The 17,874-nt window shown below is 40.5% G+C and overlaps 1 protein-coding gene across 1 annotated transcript; it reads right to left on the bottom strand.

Moving 5' to 3' along the window:
- Nucleotides 1–242: 242 nt before the first annotated feature.
- On the bottom strand, nt 243–16,427 carry LOC129084627 (aldo-keto reductase family 1 member C4-like). The gene is made up of 9 exons (XM_054590828.1): nt 16,335–16,427; nt 10,743–10,910; nt 9,167–9,283; nt 8,405–8,482; nt 7,363–7,485; nt 4,243–4,352; nt 3,165–3,330; nt 2,541–2,623; nt 243–285 (listed from the first exon to the last, which is right to left on the bottom strand). The coding sequence occupies exons 1-9, from the start codon at nt 16,425–16,427 to the stop codon at nt 243–245; spliced, it is 981 nt and encodes a 326-aa protein (XP_054446803.1).
- Nucleotides 16,428–17,874: the final 1,447 nt, after the last annotated feature.

Raw genomic sequence — 17,874 nt, 5'->3', positions numbered from 1 at the left:
AAACTAACAAACAAACAAAAAAAGCCAAAGCCGTTGGTAGGTTACATGGTTTGAACTGTATCACCATTTATTTTGGCTGGAGAAACTGGGTTTAGAGATTCTTATTTCCTGGTGCAGAGACTCAAGCCTTGTTGTGACTGACCAGGCAAGGGGCATGGAATAAACCAGATGTCTTCTCATCCTTGAGATCTTCTGCAATCGCTCAGCAAAATTAAAAATGGGAGCATCCTCAGACACTGTTGTTAATATTCATCATAAAATGGGTAATCCGGGTGGTCAGCAAATCTAAAAGATAAAAGGAGAGCCTTAGTCAAGTAACTTTCTGGGCAGGGTAAAGAGAGGTTTCTTTTAAATTGGCTTAAGTATAAATATTAATATAATTTTCTTTCTGGAGAAGTACAAACACAACTAGTTTTATAATAAGCTTGTATGGTTGCATTACACTGTAATAAGTCTATTGTAAGAAATAAACCTACTTGCACTTGAGCCCCTATGCAAAAAATAAACTATTATAGTCTATTATTGTGGGTATATAATTCTACAACTTAAGGAGATGAAACTATTAGTGCTACTATTTTGAACTCCCAAGAGGACAGAAATGAATTCTGCCTCCTTTTAAAATAATGGCAAACTGGTTTAACATATAAAGTAAACAAATATTTCAAGGCGATGATGAGGAAGCTGATAAAAATATCACCATTGTTCAGTTTCTTCCAAGCACTTAGAAATAATTTACCTGTGGCTTTACTGGGCGAAAAATTCTATATTAGACCTAGGGATGGATACAGGGGTTATAAAATAAGTCACTTCAACGGAGAGCTTCCACTTAGCAAGGGAAGTACACTCACTCTATATACATAACCATTTTTGAGGTAGAAAATGCTAAATCACTGAATAATTATTAATTAAAATTACCACTATTGTTAAGGACACTACCTGCTCCTCTACTCTCCCTTCTTCTCACCCTTCTATCATTTTGTTATAGTATTCATTCAATTACTATGTATTGATTACTTAGGGAAAGAGTAGCTTTTTCAAAAACCTGCCCTAGGAATCATACATTCTGTGTCCAAACAAAAAATAACAAAATAGGTTAGTGAACTTGTTATGTTAACTGGGGATAGATGCCAAGAGAAAAATAAATGGGGGTAGGAGGAAGAAAGTGCGGGCATTTCTTTGAAAGAAAGGGGTGCATGTTTAGATAAAGGGACAGAGAAGTTATCACAGAGGTGACTTCTGAGTTCAGACTTGAGGAGGTGGAGGATCAAACATCTAGCCACCTGGAGGACGAGCATTCTAGCAGAGAGAACAGCCAGTGCAAAAGCCCTGAGACAGGCTGGAATATGTGAAAAGCAGCCAAGGGTTGCACTGGAGTCAGAGGAGAGAGCAGAGGGATGTGGGGGCAGAGATGGAGGGAGGGAGCACCTTGTTGGCTCCTGTAGGTTGTGTAAAAAATTTGTCCTTTTCTCTGAGTGAGGTGGCAGGCCACCGGATGTCACAAGGAGGTGTATCCAATCAGGTTAACTATGTAACCCAGTGTTAATATGAGTATATTTGGGGGGTGTGCATGTGTGTGTGGCGGGGGCCCTGCAGGTGCCATCATGGACTATAAGCTTGAGATGCTTGTTAAACATATCCAAGTGGAGTTGAGTAAATAGATCTATAACTCTTGGTCCAGGGCCTAGGTCTGGGCCGGAAGTAATTTTGGGGAGACTATATTTAGATGGGACAATATGAAATCATGAAGGATGTGGCTGTAGATAGGAAAGAGGAGAGGTCTGGCATTGAGCTTTATGTCACTCCAAAGTTAGGAGGTCAAGTAGAGGAGGAGAATGCTACAAAGGATGTGAGACTGTGAGATGGAATGGCCAGGAAGGGAGGGAGGAAGGGGAATGGAGGCAGGAAGGGGAAAGCAGGGCAGTCAGCCATAAAAAAAGCAAGCTGAGGAAGCCTTGCTTGGTGGAGAGAGTGATCTGCTCAGTAGAACAAGGTGAATGAGAAGTCTGGTTTCAGCAAAAGAGAAATGCCTGATTTGTGTGGGTTGGAAAGAGAGTGAGAAGAGAGACCCTGGGGGCACAAGAGTCCTGTCTTCCAGAAGCTTTTCCGTACAAGAGGATGTAGGGTGTAGCTGCCGAGTGAGGTCAGCTCGAGAGAGGTCTTTGGATTTTTTGTTTTGTTTTTTTTTTAAGTTGAGCACATGTCTGAATGCCTCAAGGAATAATCTTGTGGAGAGGGAAAACTGATGATGTGAGCAGAGACAGGGCTTAGATCGATGAGCATGACAGGGAGAGAGAAGTGCAAGAGGTGAGGGAATATGCAAAGGAGGTTAATAAATCAACTGATCCTGGACTTGAAGTACCATTAGGACAGGGGAACATGAAAGTAACAGAGAAAAGGTGGTCTGAGAGCTGAAGGAAAAATGATTTCCAACAACTTCCGTAAAACAAGAAGGAAGAGAAGATGCTGTCCTTGTGGACTGGAGTAAACTGAATTCCCTCACTGTCCTGCTCCCAGCATCTACAATGAAACAAGATACTTACAAAGAAAATTTAAGATAACGCATGTTCCTGTTGAGGCCATCTAGAGTTTCCATATCCTCTGGTGTCAACTGGAAATCAAAAACCTATCAGAAATGTGAGAAGATCAATTCAATTTCCCTGAGGCAATCACTTCCCATTGCCCACCCCACCCCCAGACACAGACACACAAATTCAAGTAGGAATTTCTGTAGGTTTAATGAGAAGGTTGTCATGAACCTGGGGTTCACTCCCTGGCAATTCAGATCACCCTCAGAGACTCCTATGGGGTTGCTATGGCTGTAGCAAAGGAATCCTAGACATTTTTGAGCCCACATCTCATCTCATCTAACTTTCTCAATTTGCAGCTGAAGAAATTAAGAGATGACTTACGCTGAGCCATGCAGTTGGGTTAAAAACCAGGACTGAGTCCAAACCTCACCCTGTTTCGCATTCTTTCTAACCCCCCTACACCCCTCCCCCACCCTGCAGCAGTTGGAGGACAGAACAGTTAAATACAGCACTTCTATGCACAGAGTGCGGGGAGACAAGCTTTGCCCCAATGTAGGTCGAGAGCCTCACCAACAACCCACACCAGGGGTACTGCTCTGCCTGTCGGTCCATGCTGCCCACAGCCCTACCATGCACCTGGAAGTTCTCTCGGATTCTTTTCTCAGTGAAGCTCTTGGCCAAGACCACCACGCCCCGCTGCAGCTGGTAGCGCAGGGCCACCTGAGCTGGGGTTCGCTGGTGCTTTTCGGCAATGACATTGAGTACTGGGTCCTCCAGGAGAACTGGGTTGTCCTGGCTCACCCTGGGAAGGAGGCAGAGAAGCTGTGTGTCTGAGGCTGCATACCTGTATCACTGGGGGTTGCTCATTCAGTCTGGGCATGGCAAGTCCTCTAGAATCTTCCTGACTACCCTCTGGCTATCTCAAGGTCTGGCTTGGCTTCTTTGGGAAAATCCAAAGAAGAACAAGAGAAAGTAAGGCAAGAGAGGAAACAGCTGTGGGGTTTTTTCCCCATTTTTAAAACATTTCTGAGAAATTTAGTAAAGGATCGAATAAGTCAAAAAGACAAAGTTGTTGTCCAAACTAAAACCCAATAACCATAACCAAGGTAGTTATAAAAAATAACTAGCTATTTTATAAGAATTTGCTATTCTAAAAAAAATGCTTTCAATTAATTTTCTGTTTTGTCATCAAGCACATAGAGGTGTCCAACCTTTTGGCATTTCTGGGCCTCACCTGAAGAAGAGTTGTCTTGGGTCACACATTAAATACATTGCAACACGTAATCCCAAAATATATCTCATAATGTTTTAAGCATATTTATGATTTTGTGTAGAGCCTCCTTCATAGCCATCCTGAGCTGCATGCGGCCCGCGGGCTGCAGGTTGGACACCCCTGCAAGGTGTGTCATTTATATTCCTCTTGAAGAGATAGAGAAACTACAGTTTACAGAAGGGGTTGCTTGTCTCACATCACTCAACTATTAATTGTCAGAATTGTGGCTTGGGCTGGCTTTGTCACTCCTCAAAGCCAAACCTTTCTAAAATGTACAAACATTTTCATCAGTAGTGGTATTATTTGATAAAGTTTTATTGAGTCTTTGCAATGTAGGCTAGGGAAAGGGTTGACAGGGATGAATTATTCCTGTGGTCTATCTTTAATTTATCCCAGAAGGTACAGCATTTATTATGAGAATAACTTTCTAGAAACCATTACCAATGTTTCCTGGGGTCGGAGCCCAGAGCAGCACATGCAGTGAGGACAATGTCCTCAGACTTGCAGAATTCCAGAAGCTTGCTCTGGTTGAGGTACAGGTGACATTCCACCTACAGATGTCAAGCAGAAGCATTGCATTATAGAACCTCCAACACTACATGGAACATACAGTGCTGTATTGCATGGTGGAGGGATCACAATACCAGAAATTTTGTATTTAGGATTACAAAGCCGTTGTAGTCAAAACAGCCTGGTACTGGCACAAGAATAGGCACATAGATCAATGGAACAGAACAGAGAGCCCAGATATAAACTCACACCTTTATGGTCAATTAATATTTGACAAAGGAAGCAGGAGCATGCAATGATGCAAAAATAGTCTCTTCAATGAATGGTGTTGGAAAAATTGGACAGATACATGCAAGAAAATGAAACTAGACCACCAAATATCACCACACACTACAATAAACTCAAAGTGGATAAAAGACTTTAAGTCACAAAACCATAAAAACCCTAGAAGAAAACATAGGCAGTAAAATCTCAGACATCTCACATAGCAATGTTTTTACCGATAGGTCTCGTAGGGTTGTGAAACAAAGAGAAATAAACAAATGCAACTACATCAAACTAAAAAGCTTCTGCACAGCAAAAGAAACCATCAACAAAATGAAAAGAGAACCCACTGGAGAATGGGAGAACATATTCACCTATGATACTTCTGATAAGGGGTGAATTTCCAAAATATATGAAGAGCTTATAAACTCAACACCAGAAAGGCAAACAATCTAATTAAAAAATGGACAAAGGATCTGAATAGACACTTCTCCAAAGAGGACATACAAATGGCCAATAGACATATCAAAAGATGTTCAATGTCATTAATCATCGGAGAAACACAAATTGAAACTACAATAAGATGTCACCTCGCATCTGCCAGAATGGCTACCATCAATAAATCAACAAACAACAAGTGCTGGTGAGGCTGTGGTGGAAAGGGAATGCTAGTGTGCTGCTGGTGGAAATGCAGACTGGTGCAGCCACTCTGGAAAACAGTATGGAGTTTTCTCAAAAATTAAAAATGTAACTGCCTTATGACCCAGCAATCCCACTTCTGGGAATATATCCTAAGAATCCTGAAAACACCAACCAGAAAGAATCTATGCACCCCTTTGTTCATAGCAGTGTTATCTACAATAGCCAAGATCTTCAGTGAGCCCAAGTGCCCATCAGTAGGAGAGCAGGTGAAAATGATGTGGTACATTTACACAACCGAATACTATGCAGCCATAAACAAACAAACATCTTACCTTTTGCAACAGCATGGATGGACCTGGAGATTATTATAAGTGAAATAAGCCAGTCAGAGAAACTGAAATACTGTATGATCTCACTTATATGTGGAACCTAATGAACAAAACAAACTGACGAACAAAATAAGACCAGAGGCATGGAAACAGAACAGACAGACAGATTTCCGAGGGGACAGGGGTTGGGGAAATGGGAAGAAATTAGACAAAGGACATATATGCATATAGCTATAGCCCATGGACACAGACAACAATGCGGTGAGGGCCGGATATGGTGGGGGCTGGGTGGAGGCTCAGTGGTTCTCATTCATCAAAGGTGGGGGGAATGAGGGATATCTGTAATAGTGTTAACAATAAAAAGAATTACTTAGATTCCTAAGTAATGGGTGAACACATGATTGTCACACACAGCTGTGCCACTGAAGCTTCTAGAGGCTTAACTCTGCCTAACTGCCCAGAGATGGCATCACAGTATTGGTGAATGAGCTTAGAGCTCGTGAAAGACAAGTTCAGCCGACGAGATCAGAAATCTGTTAGATGCTCAGACTGGGAAGCATGCTGGTGCCCTTGGGTCTCCCTCATGTACTGAAGCTTTTCATGCCTACATGAACTCCCTTTAACCAATCAGCCTTGCGTTCGCTAAATTCTGTCTCCCCTTTAGAGCTCAGGTAATGCCCAGCTTCTCCCTTCTTAACCAACTACTCCAGTCAAAACCAACTTTCTTTCTTTTCTCTTAATTGGTGATCTCCAAGTAGTAAACTTCCCCAGGCACACAAAATACAGCTTTTTAGAACTCTTAATTGTATTTTTCATCTAAAAATAAGAAAAATTAATAAGCCTTACTAATATTTAATATATGGATTATCATCCTCTCAGTTGGCATGAAGAAGTTTAAGAGGAGATGAGCCCCAGCCACTATGGCTCAGTTGGTTGGGCGTCATCTGCAAAACAGAAGGTCCCTTGTTCCATTCCCTGTACAGACACATGACTGGGCTGCTGGTTAGGTCCCAGGAAGGGGCACATACAGAAGGTAGTTGATCGATGTTTCAATCTCACATCAATTTTCTCTCCCTCTCTTTCTCCTTCCATTCTCCTCTCTCTAAAATCCAAACAAAATAAAATTTTAAAAAATAAAATAAAAATATAAAAGAAGATGAGATAGTCCAAGGAGGGTGCGTTCTCTGCTTTGCAGGAGCATTGCCAGTCATTTCTACACTCCTGGTTTCTTTCAGTATTCTCCAAAACAAGTAAGTGTATGTGTTGCTCATTAAAGTGGGTTTATCTTAACAAGTACCCTTCTTAATTTGAAAATATCTATGGTGGTAAAATACACAGAACATAAATATACTACTTAAACCATTATTTAGTGTGCAGTTCAATGGTACTAAATACATTCCCATTGTTTGGGAGTGATTTTGGACTACTAAGAGGCTCAATGGTTCTCTTGGCACAGAACTCAAGAGTTGTTAGACTTAAAGATGAATCACCTACTTCCTTTTACACAAGAGTGTTCCAACTTTACTGACCTTTTAGGAGATAAGAAAAGTCAGTAGTCTGATAACTCTAAACTTTTCTGACAAATCACCATGACACCTAACAGATTATACTCCACCTGGACCCTCTAGTGTCTTTTTAATAAATTGGCACAGCTTTGGGTACTGTCCTCAACAACTTGAAATACATTTTGCTCTCTCGAAGCAGCTGACGTCTGAAGGTACAATAATGAGAGGGAGTGCCCTTGGTGACTTGTGGAAATGAGAAAAAAGTAAGCTGAAGAGGAAGGAGAAGTCAGGAGGATACTGATGAGGCTCACCTGGTTGCAGACAGGCTTGTACTTGAGCCCTGACTTGTTCAGGATCATCTTCAGCTGCCTGCAGTTAAAGTTGGACACACCAATGGACTTGGCCAATCCTGCCTCCTTACACTTCTCCAGGGCCTGAGGAGGAAGGGCTTATGAGATCTCAGCTGTGTAACTGGCTAGAGTAGTTTAATAAAAGGAGCTCACTGGGAGTAGGGGCTGCGGATGGGAGAGAGTATGAGCCAGAGCAGCAGAAAGAAGTCTTGAAAGGTTCAGGTGTCAAGAAACAAGACAGGAATTGGCCAAGCGAGGAGAATAAAAAATGATAGAAAACAATGGGCAAGAAGATAAGTGTAAGAAAAGAATGCAAGTGGCCAGGACAGAGCTAAAGAGCCAGGATGATCTTCAGCTGAATGCCTAGAAAAATTTGATTGACCAACAACAAAACAAGCACCAGGAGAGCAGGAAGCAGAGTGGCTGCAGCATGGGGAACAGGACAGTGACCCCCTGTTTTCTCTTTGCCCTCATTTCCTATTTTTGGCCACCGAGCTCCCCATGTTCCAGTCACACATGCCCTCTTGCTTTCTCTTGAACATGGCAGGTTCCCTCCCATCGTACAAAACCTGCCTTGGCCTTGTGGCCTCTATTTCTCTTCATCCGGATATTTATATAATCAATTTCCTCATTTCCTGCAAGTCTTTGCTCAAATGTCATCTTCTCCAAGAGGCCTACAGTGCCCATTCTGTTTTTAATTGCCAACTGTGTCCCAACCTTGACCCCTCCCTGTTTCACTCTCAGTTCCCATAGGGCCAGAGACCTTGGCTTTATTCACTGATGTTGCCTGAGTACTTAGGAGTACTAAGTACTGAGTATATCACAGGCATTCAATAAGTATCCATTGAATTATTTAACAGATGACTTGTGAAAATCAAGGCAAAGGGGCATTCAGGATCTTGCCTGGGTCTGCGTATGCAGAATTAGACAGAATTAGACTAGATCCACCTTTCCCGAATTCCTGCCCATCCTCTCTCCGTGAAAATACAGAAGCTGTACTCACCTCCCACACACTGCCGAGATCCATCCTGTCAAAAATGAGTTTTCTATGTGAGTCCTTTGGGAGAATCTCCTCCCCAGGCTGGAACATAGGAAGAAAGGAGAGGTTGTACAATATAAAGCTAAGTCTGGCTTCAGCCAAGCTGTCTGTAGCCTGTAAGTTTTAAAGCAAATGGAACAATTCATCGTTATTTCTAAAAGGATTTTTAAGGTTAGGTTAAAGGGAAGTACGTTTAGGAAGTAACCCTCTTAGAAATATTTTTAACTGCTAAAAATTTAATAAGTATGTTTGTGTCAAAGACAGCTTGAGACACTCAGGACACCAGTTCAGAGAGGGCCTAGAGTGGAGTAACAACTCAACAAGCCCTTTGGTCCTGGGCCCATCCTCTGCCCACTTCCCACCAGGAGGTGGTCCAATGGGAGGGCATCCTGTCACATCTCAAGGTCTGAGTCTCATCCTCTTTGAATTTCCTGGACCTCAACTGACTTCCCCACTGGAACACACCCAGACACAAGTGCACATGGGGTTCACTTTCAAGGGCACGGGGCAGCCACAAGATTGAGACAAAGGCCGTTGAAACAAGCAAACTCTTGTCACTCTGAAGCTGAAATAGTGAACTGAGACATAGAGAGCTGCTGGGGGAAAAAAACAAAAGGAATTTTAAAGTGTTAGGTATGTTTCTTCTCTTTTTTACAAACTATATCATCTCTAGTGTTCAGCTATGATTTTTATATTGATAACCAAAGTAAAATAACTTTTGCTAACCTTCAGAGCTGTTGGAAAATGAATAAGAAAAAGATCCACATAGCTCAGCTGAAGTTTCCTCAGCGACATTTCCAAGCTACTTTGGACCAGTTCTGGGCAGGAAAAGGAGGCCCACAGCTGCAATGGTTGAAAAAGAAGGGGTGTGAGGTTATTTCTTTAAGAGATTAATAACATAGTAAATAAACATCAACAACCATAATCCTCTTACAGTAGATGTGAAGTGACAATGACCCAGTGAACCTCTTAAATCCTTGATCATGATAACTTATTTCCATACAGAATTAAGACAACAATATAGCAAATGAAAATATGGTCCTACACAGAGGTTCTCAAATTTTAGAATATAAAAGCATTATTTGGTTTGCTTGTTAGAAACATATTCTTTGATGCTACTTCCAAACATAAATTACAATTATCTAAGACCTGGCTGGGAAATTGCATTTTAAACAAGAACCTTATATGGGGGGTACTTTAGTCATCTTGTTTTATATTTTAATAAATGTTTCTAAGAAAACACTTATAAAAATTAACATGATACAGAAACAAAGAGTACCTATGAAAGGAGGATTAAAAGATGAGAGTAAGAAGGCTAATGCTTAAACGATACCACATCTGAACACGTCACATGGAGAGATTCACATTCTGGGCTTGAAGAAATATCCATTTACAGCCCTGCATAGGAGTCACTTGCATGGACCTAAGTTCTCTCTTCAGAGCTACTTCCCCTCAAGTATAAATGCCTCTCTCCTAACAGCAGTCAGTTCAATGACACCATGGGAGAAATTCACCTGGGTTTCCTTTTCCATTCTGAATTAAATACCTGCATTCTTTTATTCTTGCTCCAGATATTATGTCAGTGGACATGAAGAATAATTAGGGGGAAATGGTTCAAGAGTTATTTAAAGAGTACTTTTATAAATATTAATTTCATCCTCATATCAATTTTTTGAGATTGTTTCTACTTGATAGGAAAGAAAAATAAGTGTTCCTATTGACCATGTAACAAATTGAGATATGATGGCTAAGGCTTAGAGAGGTTAATAAATTTTTTTTCATTAAGAAATTTCAGAAAGTCAAATATGTAGCATATTAAAAAACTAAAACTTTTTATCTGACTAAATTGTATTACCTCATAGTATACCTAAGAAAATTAAGTCACTTTGTCAAAATTTGAATATATCTGAGTTGGAAAAGCCAAATCCATTTCTGAAATTTTAAAATACAACATCTATAGAAAAACAGTGTTTCTTAGCAATTAAAATATATTAAATGCTTTTCTAAAAGCTTCACATGTACTTTTCATGTAGCACCCATGAAAATCCTGTGTAATAAATATCTTCATTTTATAATGAAGTTTAAGTAAGCTTAGGTCCAAAGTTAACACATTTAGTAAGATTCAAATGTAGACAGTCTGACCACAGAACCCACATTCCCAACCAGCATATTCCTAACCAGTCTTGCATAGCCAATGTCTGAGAGTGAATCAAAATTAAACCAATGAGAGGAGAAATTTGCCATTAAACTCTTTAGCTAAGAGTGCGCTTCCCACAGATACACACGCAAATCTACAGAGCACCTTCGAAGTGAGGAATATGTCATCTCTCTTCACAGTGCCATCGGCAATCTTCTTCTGGATGGCTCTCCCAACCTCCACCTCATTTAGGTATACATAAGCTGAATCAATGTGGCGATAACCCACATCAATTGCTGTCTCGATGGCTTCCTCCACCTTACTCTTAGCAACCTAGAAGAGCATCAGAAATGAAGACCCACTTGATTCAGAAACACAAAGCCAATTCCATAAGCAGAGCTGGTCGACAGAACCTACTGCTTTTCTAAGGGCTAGGAGCGAGAAGTGACAAAGCCAACTGTTGACTTATAACAGGTGGTAAATGTTTAACAGCTGATTCTGAAGAAAAGTCCCAATTTTATGGTGTGAACAATGCCCCCATAGCTATTTTCAAGCTACCAACATGGGGAAAAGATGCTCACAATTAAATCTTGTGAGTCCAAGATCTGGCCCCAGAAAGTGCTGGGTTTAACCCTCTACCTCTGGATTTATACTCTCTGTGTGATCTATAGATTTACACAACCTTTAGCCTTACATCCCTATATAAATTCACTCTATCAGAGATTATTAAACCAGTTTCAAACCAGAAATCCAATGCTAAAAATTATGTATCAGTGCAATGAAAATGTCACTTTAGATGGAGTACATTAGTACTTTACCCGTGTAAACTTAAGAAACACTTCAAATGACATCTGAGGAAGGACAAAAATATTAAAGAAAATAAACTCTTTTTTCACTCAAATAACTTATAATTTTGGAGGGGTTACTAAGTTGGCCATTAGGTAATAACTTATGTTTTACAACTTGATTATTGTTCTTATCTGCTTTGTTATTTCTCTTAGCTGCCCACTTTTCAGCTGGCCCACCAAGCTGAGCTTTTTAAGTTGTCCATAATTATTCCCTCTCCATTACCCTCTTCTACCTGACTCTATATGCTACGCGAAATAAGCCAGGGGGCGAAAGACAAATACCATATGATCTCACCTATAAGCGGAACCTAACCAACAATGCAAAGAAGCAAGGCAAATATGACCAGCAACACTGAAAGGAAAAGAAATCAACAGAGACAAGAGGGAAGGGGGGGGGCAGGGAAAGGGAAGGGAAGGGGAAAGTCAAGGAACATATAGCAAGGACTCATGGACAAAACCAAAGGGGAAGAGCTGAGGGAGGGAAGGTGGGAGAGGGCAAGGGAAAGAGGTGGGGGGAAGGCAGAGACAAATGTATTTAAAAAGTAAATAAATTAATTTAAAAAAAAAAAGGTCTCAGGTACATTTATTTTATTTTATTTTTAAATCAGGTCTATTCTATTACAGTTGTCTCAATTTTTTTCCCTTTGTCTTCCTCCATCCATCCCTCCAAAGCCCCCCAGTCCCACAGTTAATTCCCACACTGTCGTCCATGTCCATGGGTCATTCATGCATGTTCTTTGTCTAGTCCCTTCTCTTTCTTTCCACCATTGTCCTCCTTCCTCATCCCCTCTAGTTACTTTCAGTCTGCTCCATGTTTCCTTGCCTATGGTTAATTTTGTTTGTTAGTTTATTTTGTTGAATAGATTGCACTTACAGGTGAGATCATATGGTATTTGTCTTTCACTGACTGGCTTATTTCATTTAGCATAATATTCTCCAGTTCCATCCATGTTGTCGTAAAAAGTAGGAGTTCCTTCTTTCATTCTTTCTTTCTTTCTTTTAAAAATACATATTGATTTTATTTCTTTTTTAATGTCAAAATCCATTATAAAATATTAAAAAATTTTAATCCATTATAAAGTCTCAGCAATCATGACAACTGCACAGATATAATCAAGTAGATCAATGAAATGAAATGAGCATTCTAGAAACAAACATATACATCTTTCTAACAATGTAATATATGATTGAATTGATATTTCAAATCAATGGAGAAAATAAGGCTTATTCAACATATAAGGTGCAGGGATAATTATTACTTGGAATAAAACAGTTATAGAGCCCTATTTCACACATTATACAACAAATATTCAGGTGAGTTAAAAATCAATATGTAAGATTTAAAGAGTTTTAGGAGAAAATACAAAATAATATTTTTCTTGCTCTAAAGTAACATATTCAAACTGAGAAGCTATGAAGTAAAATATTGACAATAAGACTACATTATACATTTAAGACTATACAGTAATATTCTTGTAAAAAAAAGTTAAAGGACAAGTAATAGAATAGGAAAGTATTTGCAACACATCTATAAAAGGGTTAATAGTTTGTGTTCTTTAGAGAAAAATTTCTATAAACATATAATAAAAAAATAAAGAATACCAAAAAGTCATTTAAAGCTTTTTATTAAAAAAAAATAGAAATAGTCAAGAATTATACAAAACCAGGTTTAGTTTCAACATATAATAAAGTAACAATTAAAATAACATATCTTTGTCACATTAAGATTAATAAGTATTAAAAATATTGATAATATCAAGTATTAGTGACTGTGAAAGGAAATGGGTATTCATAGACTCTTTTTCTTCATCTTCTTAAAGCAGTCCCTTTAGCAAATTTTGCAATATTGGTTTGGTGGAGGTGTATTCTTTTAGCCTTCTTTTGTCTGGGAAACTCCTTATTTTGCCTTTGATTTTAATTGAGAGCCTTGCTGGGTAGAGCAGTCTTGGTTGCAGGCCTTTGCTTTTCATGACTTGGAATATTTCTTGCTATTCCCTTCTGTCTTATAGTGTTTTTGTTGAGAAGTCAGCTGCTAGCTGTATCAGGGCCCCCTTGTTTGTTACTACCTGTTTCTCCCATGTTGCCTTTAGGATTCTCTCTTTGTTTTTGATATTTGCCTTTTAATGATGACGTGTCTTGGAGTGGGCCTCATTGGATTCCTCTTGAATGGGACCCTCTGTGCTTCCAGGACTTGAGTGACTTTTTCTCTGCTCCAATTAGGGAAGTTTTCCATCATTACTTTTTCAAAAAGGTTCTTTATCCCTTGCTGCTTTTCTTCTCCTTCTGGTATCCCTACTATAGGTACGTTACTTATGCTTCAGGTTGTCCTGAATTTCCCTAAACACCTTTTCATTCCTTTTGTGTCTTTTTTCATTTTCTTGCTCTTCTTGGGAACTTTTTTCTGCCTTATCCTCCAGCTCATTGACTGGATTCTCTTCTTCATCTAGCCTGCTTTTGATTGCTTCTACTGTGTCCTTCAATTCAGAAATGATATTCATTTCCTCTTGTCTCTTATTGATAGTTTCTATGTCCTTTTTCACGCTGATATGTTGGTAGTAAGTTCCTCATAGTTTCCCTGTAGTTTTTGGCAATTCTCTCTGAGCTGACTGAGTTCATTGAGCTTCCTTAGAACCGTTGTTTTGAACTCAATATCTGATAGTTTACTTGCCTCTATTTCATTTAGCTCTCTTTCTGGGGATGCCTCCTACCCCTTCGACTGGGGGGGTGTTTCTGTGTCTTCCCATTATTTGTGAGACTCTTCTGTTTTTGCTTCTGCTTCTTAAACTGACCTGTCTTGATTCCTGACTTTGTGGTGTGAACTTCTATAGTAGAAGACCGCTGTTTTTTTTCTGGATCTGCCTCTGTGTCAGATGTTGACCCTGGCTGACCTCAGGCAGTCTGTTTGAGACTCTCAGGAATCTACTCTCTGTGGCTGTCTCCTTCAGCTGTTAATCTAGTCACTCTGCACTCAGCAGGCCGGCTTCGAGACACCACAGGGCAGGGCAGAGTCCCTCCTTGGGGTGGGGATTTTTGGGTCCTCTCACAGTGCTGCCACTCAGGGGAGTGATCTGCCTGAGTCTGATGGTTGCTGCCATATGGGGGAGTAGTTAACACTGGGGTCCCGCTGGCTACTCTCTTTGTTCTCTCCCCAGAGCCTCCATATCCAGTCTCTCCTCAAGCTCAAGTGTCTCTAGACCTGTCTGCGCCCTCTTTAGCCAGGGATCTACCATCTGTGGCTCCCATTCTGCACTCAGCTGTTAGGTTTTAGCACTATTGGTCCTAGGGAGATCCTCCTATGGGTGGGGCTATTGTACCCTCTCACACTGTTGCCAAGCAGGGAAGTGGTCTGCCTGAGCAATATGCCTGCTGCCAGCTGGGGGATGAGTCAGCACTGGGATCCTGTTGGCTACTCTCACAGTTCTCTCCCAAAAGCCTCCTTCCCCAGTCTCTCCTCAGGAGTCTCCAGCCCACTCTGCTCCCGACTTTGCTGGAGCCCAGGGTAAGTGGCTGCAAGCAATAATTTATGCATTGGCCCTTTAAATGGCTCTTTTCATTTCCAGCCGCCTGTCTCTGGCAGAGGGAAACCCTGTCCTTTCACAGCCAGCTGTTTTCTGTGTACTTTTTGGTCTCTGGTGTTGTAGGCTGGAGATCCCCACTAATGGTTTAGACCCTGCCCTTCTCAGGGGGATCCAACTGGCCGGTTCAATATCCTAGCAGTGCTGCCGCCCATGGGTGCCCCGCCTGCCTTCCTGAGTCTGTACTGTACTCCTTACCAGTTAGGTTGTGCTAAAGCTGATTCTTCTGTCTCCAAGGTTATAAGGCTCCTCTCTCGCTATCGTTCAGTTGTTCGTTCCAGGTGATTTCTCCATAATTTAGTTGTAATTCCAGGTTGGTCCTGGGAGTAGGTCAGTGTGACTTCCACTCACTCCTCTGCCATCTTGATTCTCCTCAGGTACATTTTTTTAATCTTCAACTCCTGATGAGCTAACTAGGCCTACAGCGATTAACTGACTGTCCACAGTATGAAGAGCCAAATTGAAGGAAAGCAATGCTTTATGCCACTGTCCTTGCCATAGTCCCCAACATTCACACCTCATGGCTCTTGTGCTAGAGAAACAATCCTACAATTTTCCTTAAACCTCACCATGAACCATCGAAGCTGAGCTCTTATAAGGTCACAGTGCTTGAACCAGAAATGTGTGGAGTGCAGTCTTCCAAAAAAAGAGAGAATTTCCAAGTGCCACTTGGCCCTACCCTCGGCACGCAATCTGGCTGCTCAGAGACCATTGCCACCTTAGACCTCCAATCCTCTGACATTAATCTTGTCTCCTTCCAGGCCCCTTAGCCACTGAGATTGTTCTCAATATTCTAAGTAGTGACTGACATGGGCAACTCGGACATTAGAATTTACAGAGAAACTTCATCACAAGCAAGCCTGCTGCAAAGCCTCTGACCTGTGGTTACATAGCAACTGGGTTCCATTTATTCTAATATACTGTGAAATGGCTGCAACTGGACAGCAGATGAGAATAACAGAAACAGACTTGCCCATCCCCCAACTGATGAAAGGTGACAACCTTCTGTCTCCCTTGATACAGTGCTGCTCCACGTGTGGTCCTTGGACAAGCAACAGCAGGATCACTTGGTAACTCATTAGAAACATGGACTTTTGAGCCTTCTCCCAGATCTCTTCAATCAGAAACTTTGTGTGGGGAGACCCTAAACCTGTATTTTATGCCTATTAAATTTGAAAAACACTGATGTACTGCACAAAATAGCCTAACCTGGAGAGAACACATGCTAACAATAAAGAAACAAAGGCCCATCTGAATTCCCCAAATTCACACAGTGACTAGTTCTGATCAGGACCCTATCTGCTCCCCCTCCATCTCCAGTGCATTACGATTACCTCATGGGGAGCCGAGGTGCCAAGTCCCAGGGTAGGCATGAAGTATCCATCATTCAGCTTCACAGAAAAGAGTCTCCTTGCATTCATCTCCATTTACTCTTTTGGTTAAACAAACTGATTTTCTTCATTAAAAGAAATTTTCAGAGAGAAGAAAACAGTCAATTGCTATTTTTAATAGCTTTAATGAGGTATAAGTCACATACCATAAATCAACCCCATTAATTATTATACAATTCAGTGATTTTTAGTATATTCATAGAATTGTTACCACCACATAACTTTAGAGAATTTTCATCATCCCTACAGAAACCCATACTCATTAGAAACAAGTTTCCATTCCTCCCTCCCTCCAACCCTTGACAACTACTTTCTGTCTCTATAGATTTGTCTATTCTCGAAATTTTATGTAACTGCATTCATATACTATCTGACATTTTTGACTGCCTCCTCTCACTTAGCTTAATGTTTTTAAGGTCCATCCATGTTGTAGCATTTATCAGTACTTCATTCCTTTTAATGACTAAATGTCACTTGTTTGTATGGTTATACCACATTTTGTCAATCCATTCATCAGTTGATGAACATTTGGCTTTTTCTACTTTTTGCCTGTTGTGAACAATTCTTCAGTAAACATTTACACACACATTTTTGTGTGGACATAAATCTCCAGTGAACATGAGAAAGCTTTCCTTCTATTTATGTCTTTAATTTCTTTCATTATTTTGTAGTGTTTAATATACAATATTTTTACCTATGTAGTTAAGTTTATTCTAAATAGTTTATTCTTTCTGGTGCTATTATCAATGGGGATGTTTTTCTACTTTTGTCTTCAGGTAGTTTGTGTTAGTGTATAAAAACACAAATGAATTTTTTCTACATTGATTTAGATGCCTTTTATTTCTTTCTCTTGCCAAACTGCTCTGGCTAAGACTTCCATTACTATGTTGAATAGAAATGGCAACAGGGGGCATCCTTGCCTTGTTCCTAATCCAGATACTGTCTATGTCTCCCCTCAATTCTGCCAATATTCGCCTTATACATTTAGGTATTCTGATGTGGGGTCAGTATATATTTATAATGTTATACCTTCCTGGTGTCCTGGTGCATTGACACTTTTATTTATTTTTGTTGTTTTTTAATTCCAGAGAGAGAGGGAGGGAGGGAGAGAGATAGAAACATCTATCACCTGTGCTCTGTAGTCTCTCCAACAGGGGACAGAACCTACAACCCAAGGCATGAGCCCTGAATAAGAATAAAATCTGCGAAGTTTCCACCCACAAGGCAGCATTCCAACCAACTCAGCCTGGGCCCTTTTGTTGTTTTACACTTTGTCTCTTGGGACAGTTTATGACTTAAAGCATATTTGGTCTGATAGACACCCTTGTTCTTTTGGTCATTATTTGCGCTTTTTCTCTCCCTTTCAGCTATGTGCTCTTATGCTCTGTGCTCTGGAATCTAACGTAAGTTGCTTATCGATAGCACACAGTTGAGTCTTGGTACTGTTTGCTATTTGTTCATTTCCATTCACTCAGTCACTCTG

The sequence above is a fragment of the Pteronotus mesoamericanus genome, unplaced genomic scaffold, assembly GCF_021234165.1.
Source record: "Pteronotus mesoamericanus isolate MK-2021 breed Mesoamerican mustached bat unplaced genomic scaffold, CSHL_Meso_final contig_130, whole genome shotgun sequence".
NCBI lineage: Eukaryota > Metazoa > Chordata > Mammalia > Chiroptera > Mormoopidae > Pteronotus > Pteronotus mesoamericanus.
The sequence above is the reverse complement of the archived record's forward strand: the minus strand, read 5'-3'. Positions and strand labels throughout refer to the sequence as shown.

Excerpts from the sequence above, each read along its gene's own strand:
- LOC129084627 (XM_054590828.1), bottom strand. The coding sequence starts at position 16,427 with ATGGAGATGAATGCAAGGAGACTCTTTTCTGTGAAGCTGAATGATGGA. Across the intron at positions 3,331-4,242 it reads TCCGACCCCAGGAAACATTG|GGTGAGCCAGGACAACCCAG; the intron begins GTAATGGTTTCT and ends CCTCCTTCCCAG. Across the intron at positions 286-2,540 it reads CGTTATCTTAAATTTTCTTT|ATTTGCTGACCACCCGGATT; the intron begins GTAAGTATCTTG and ends TTTATCTTTTAG.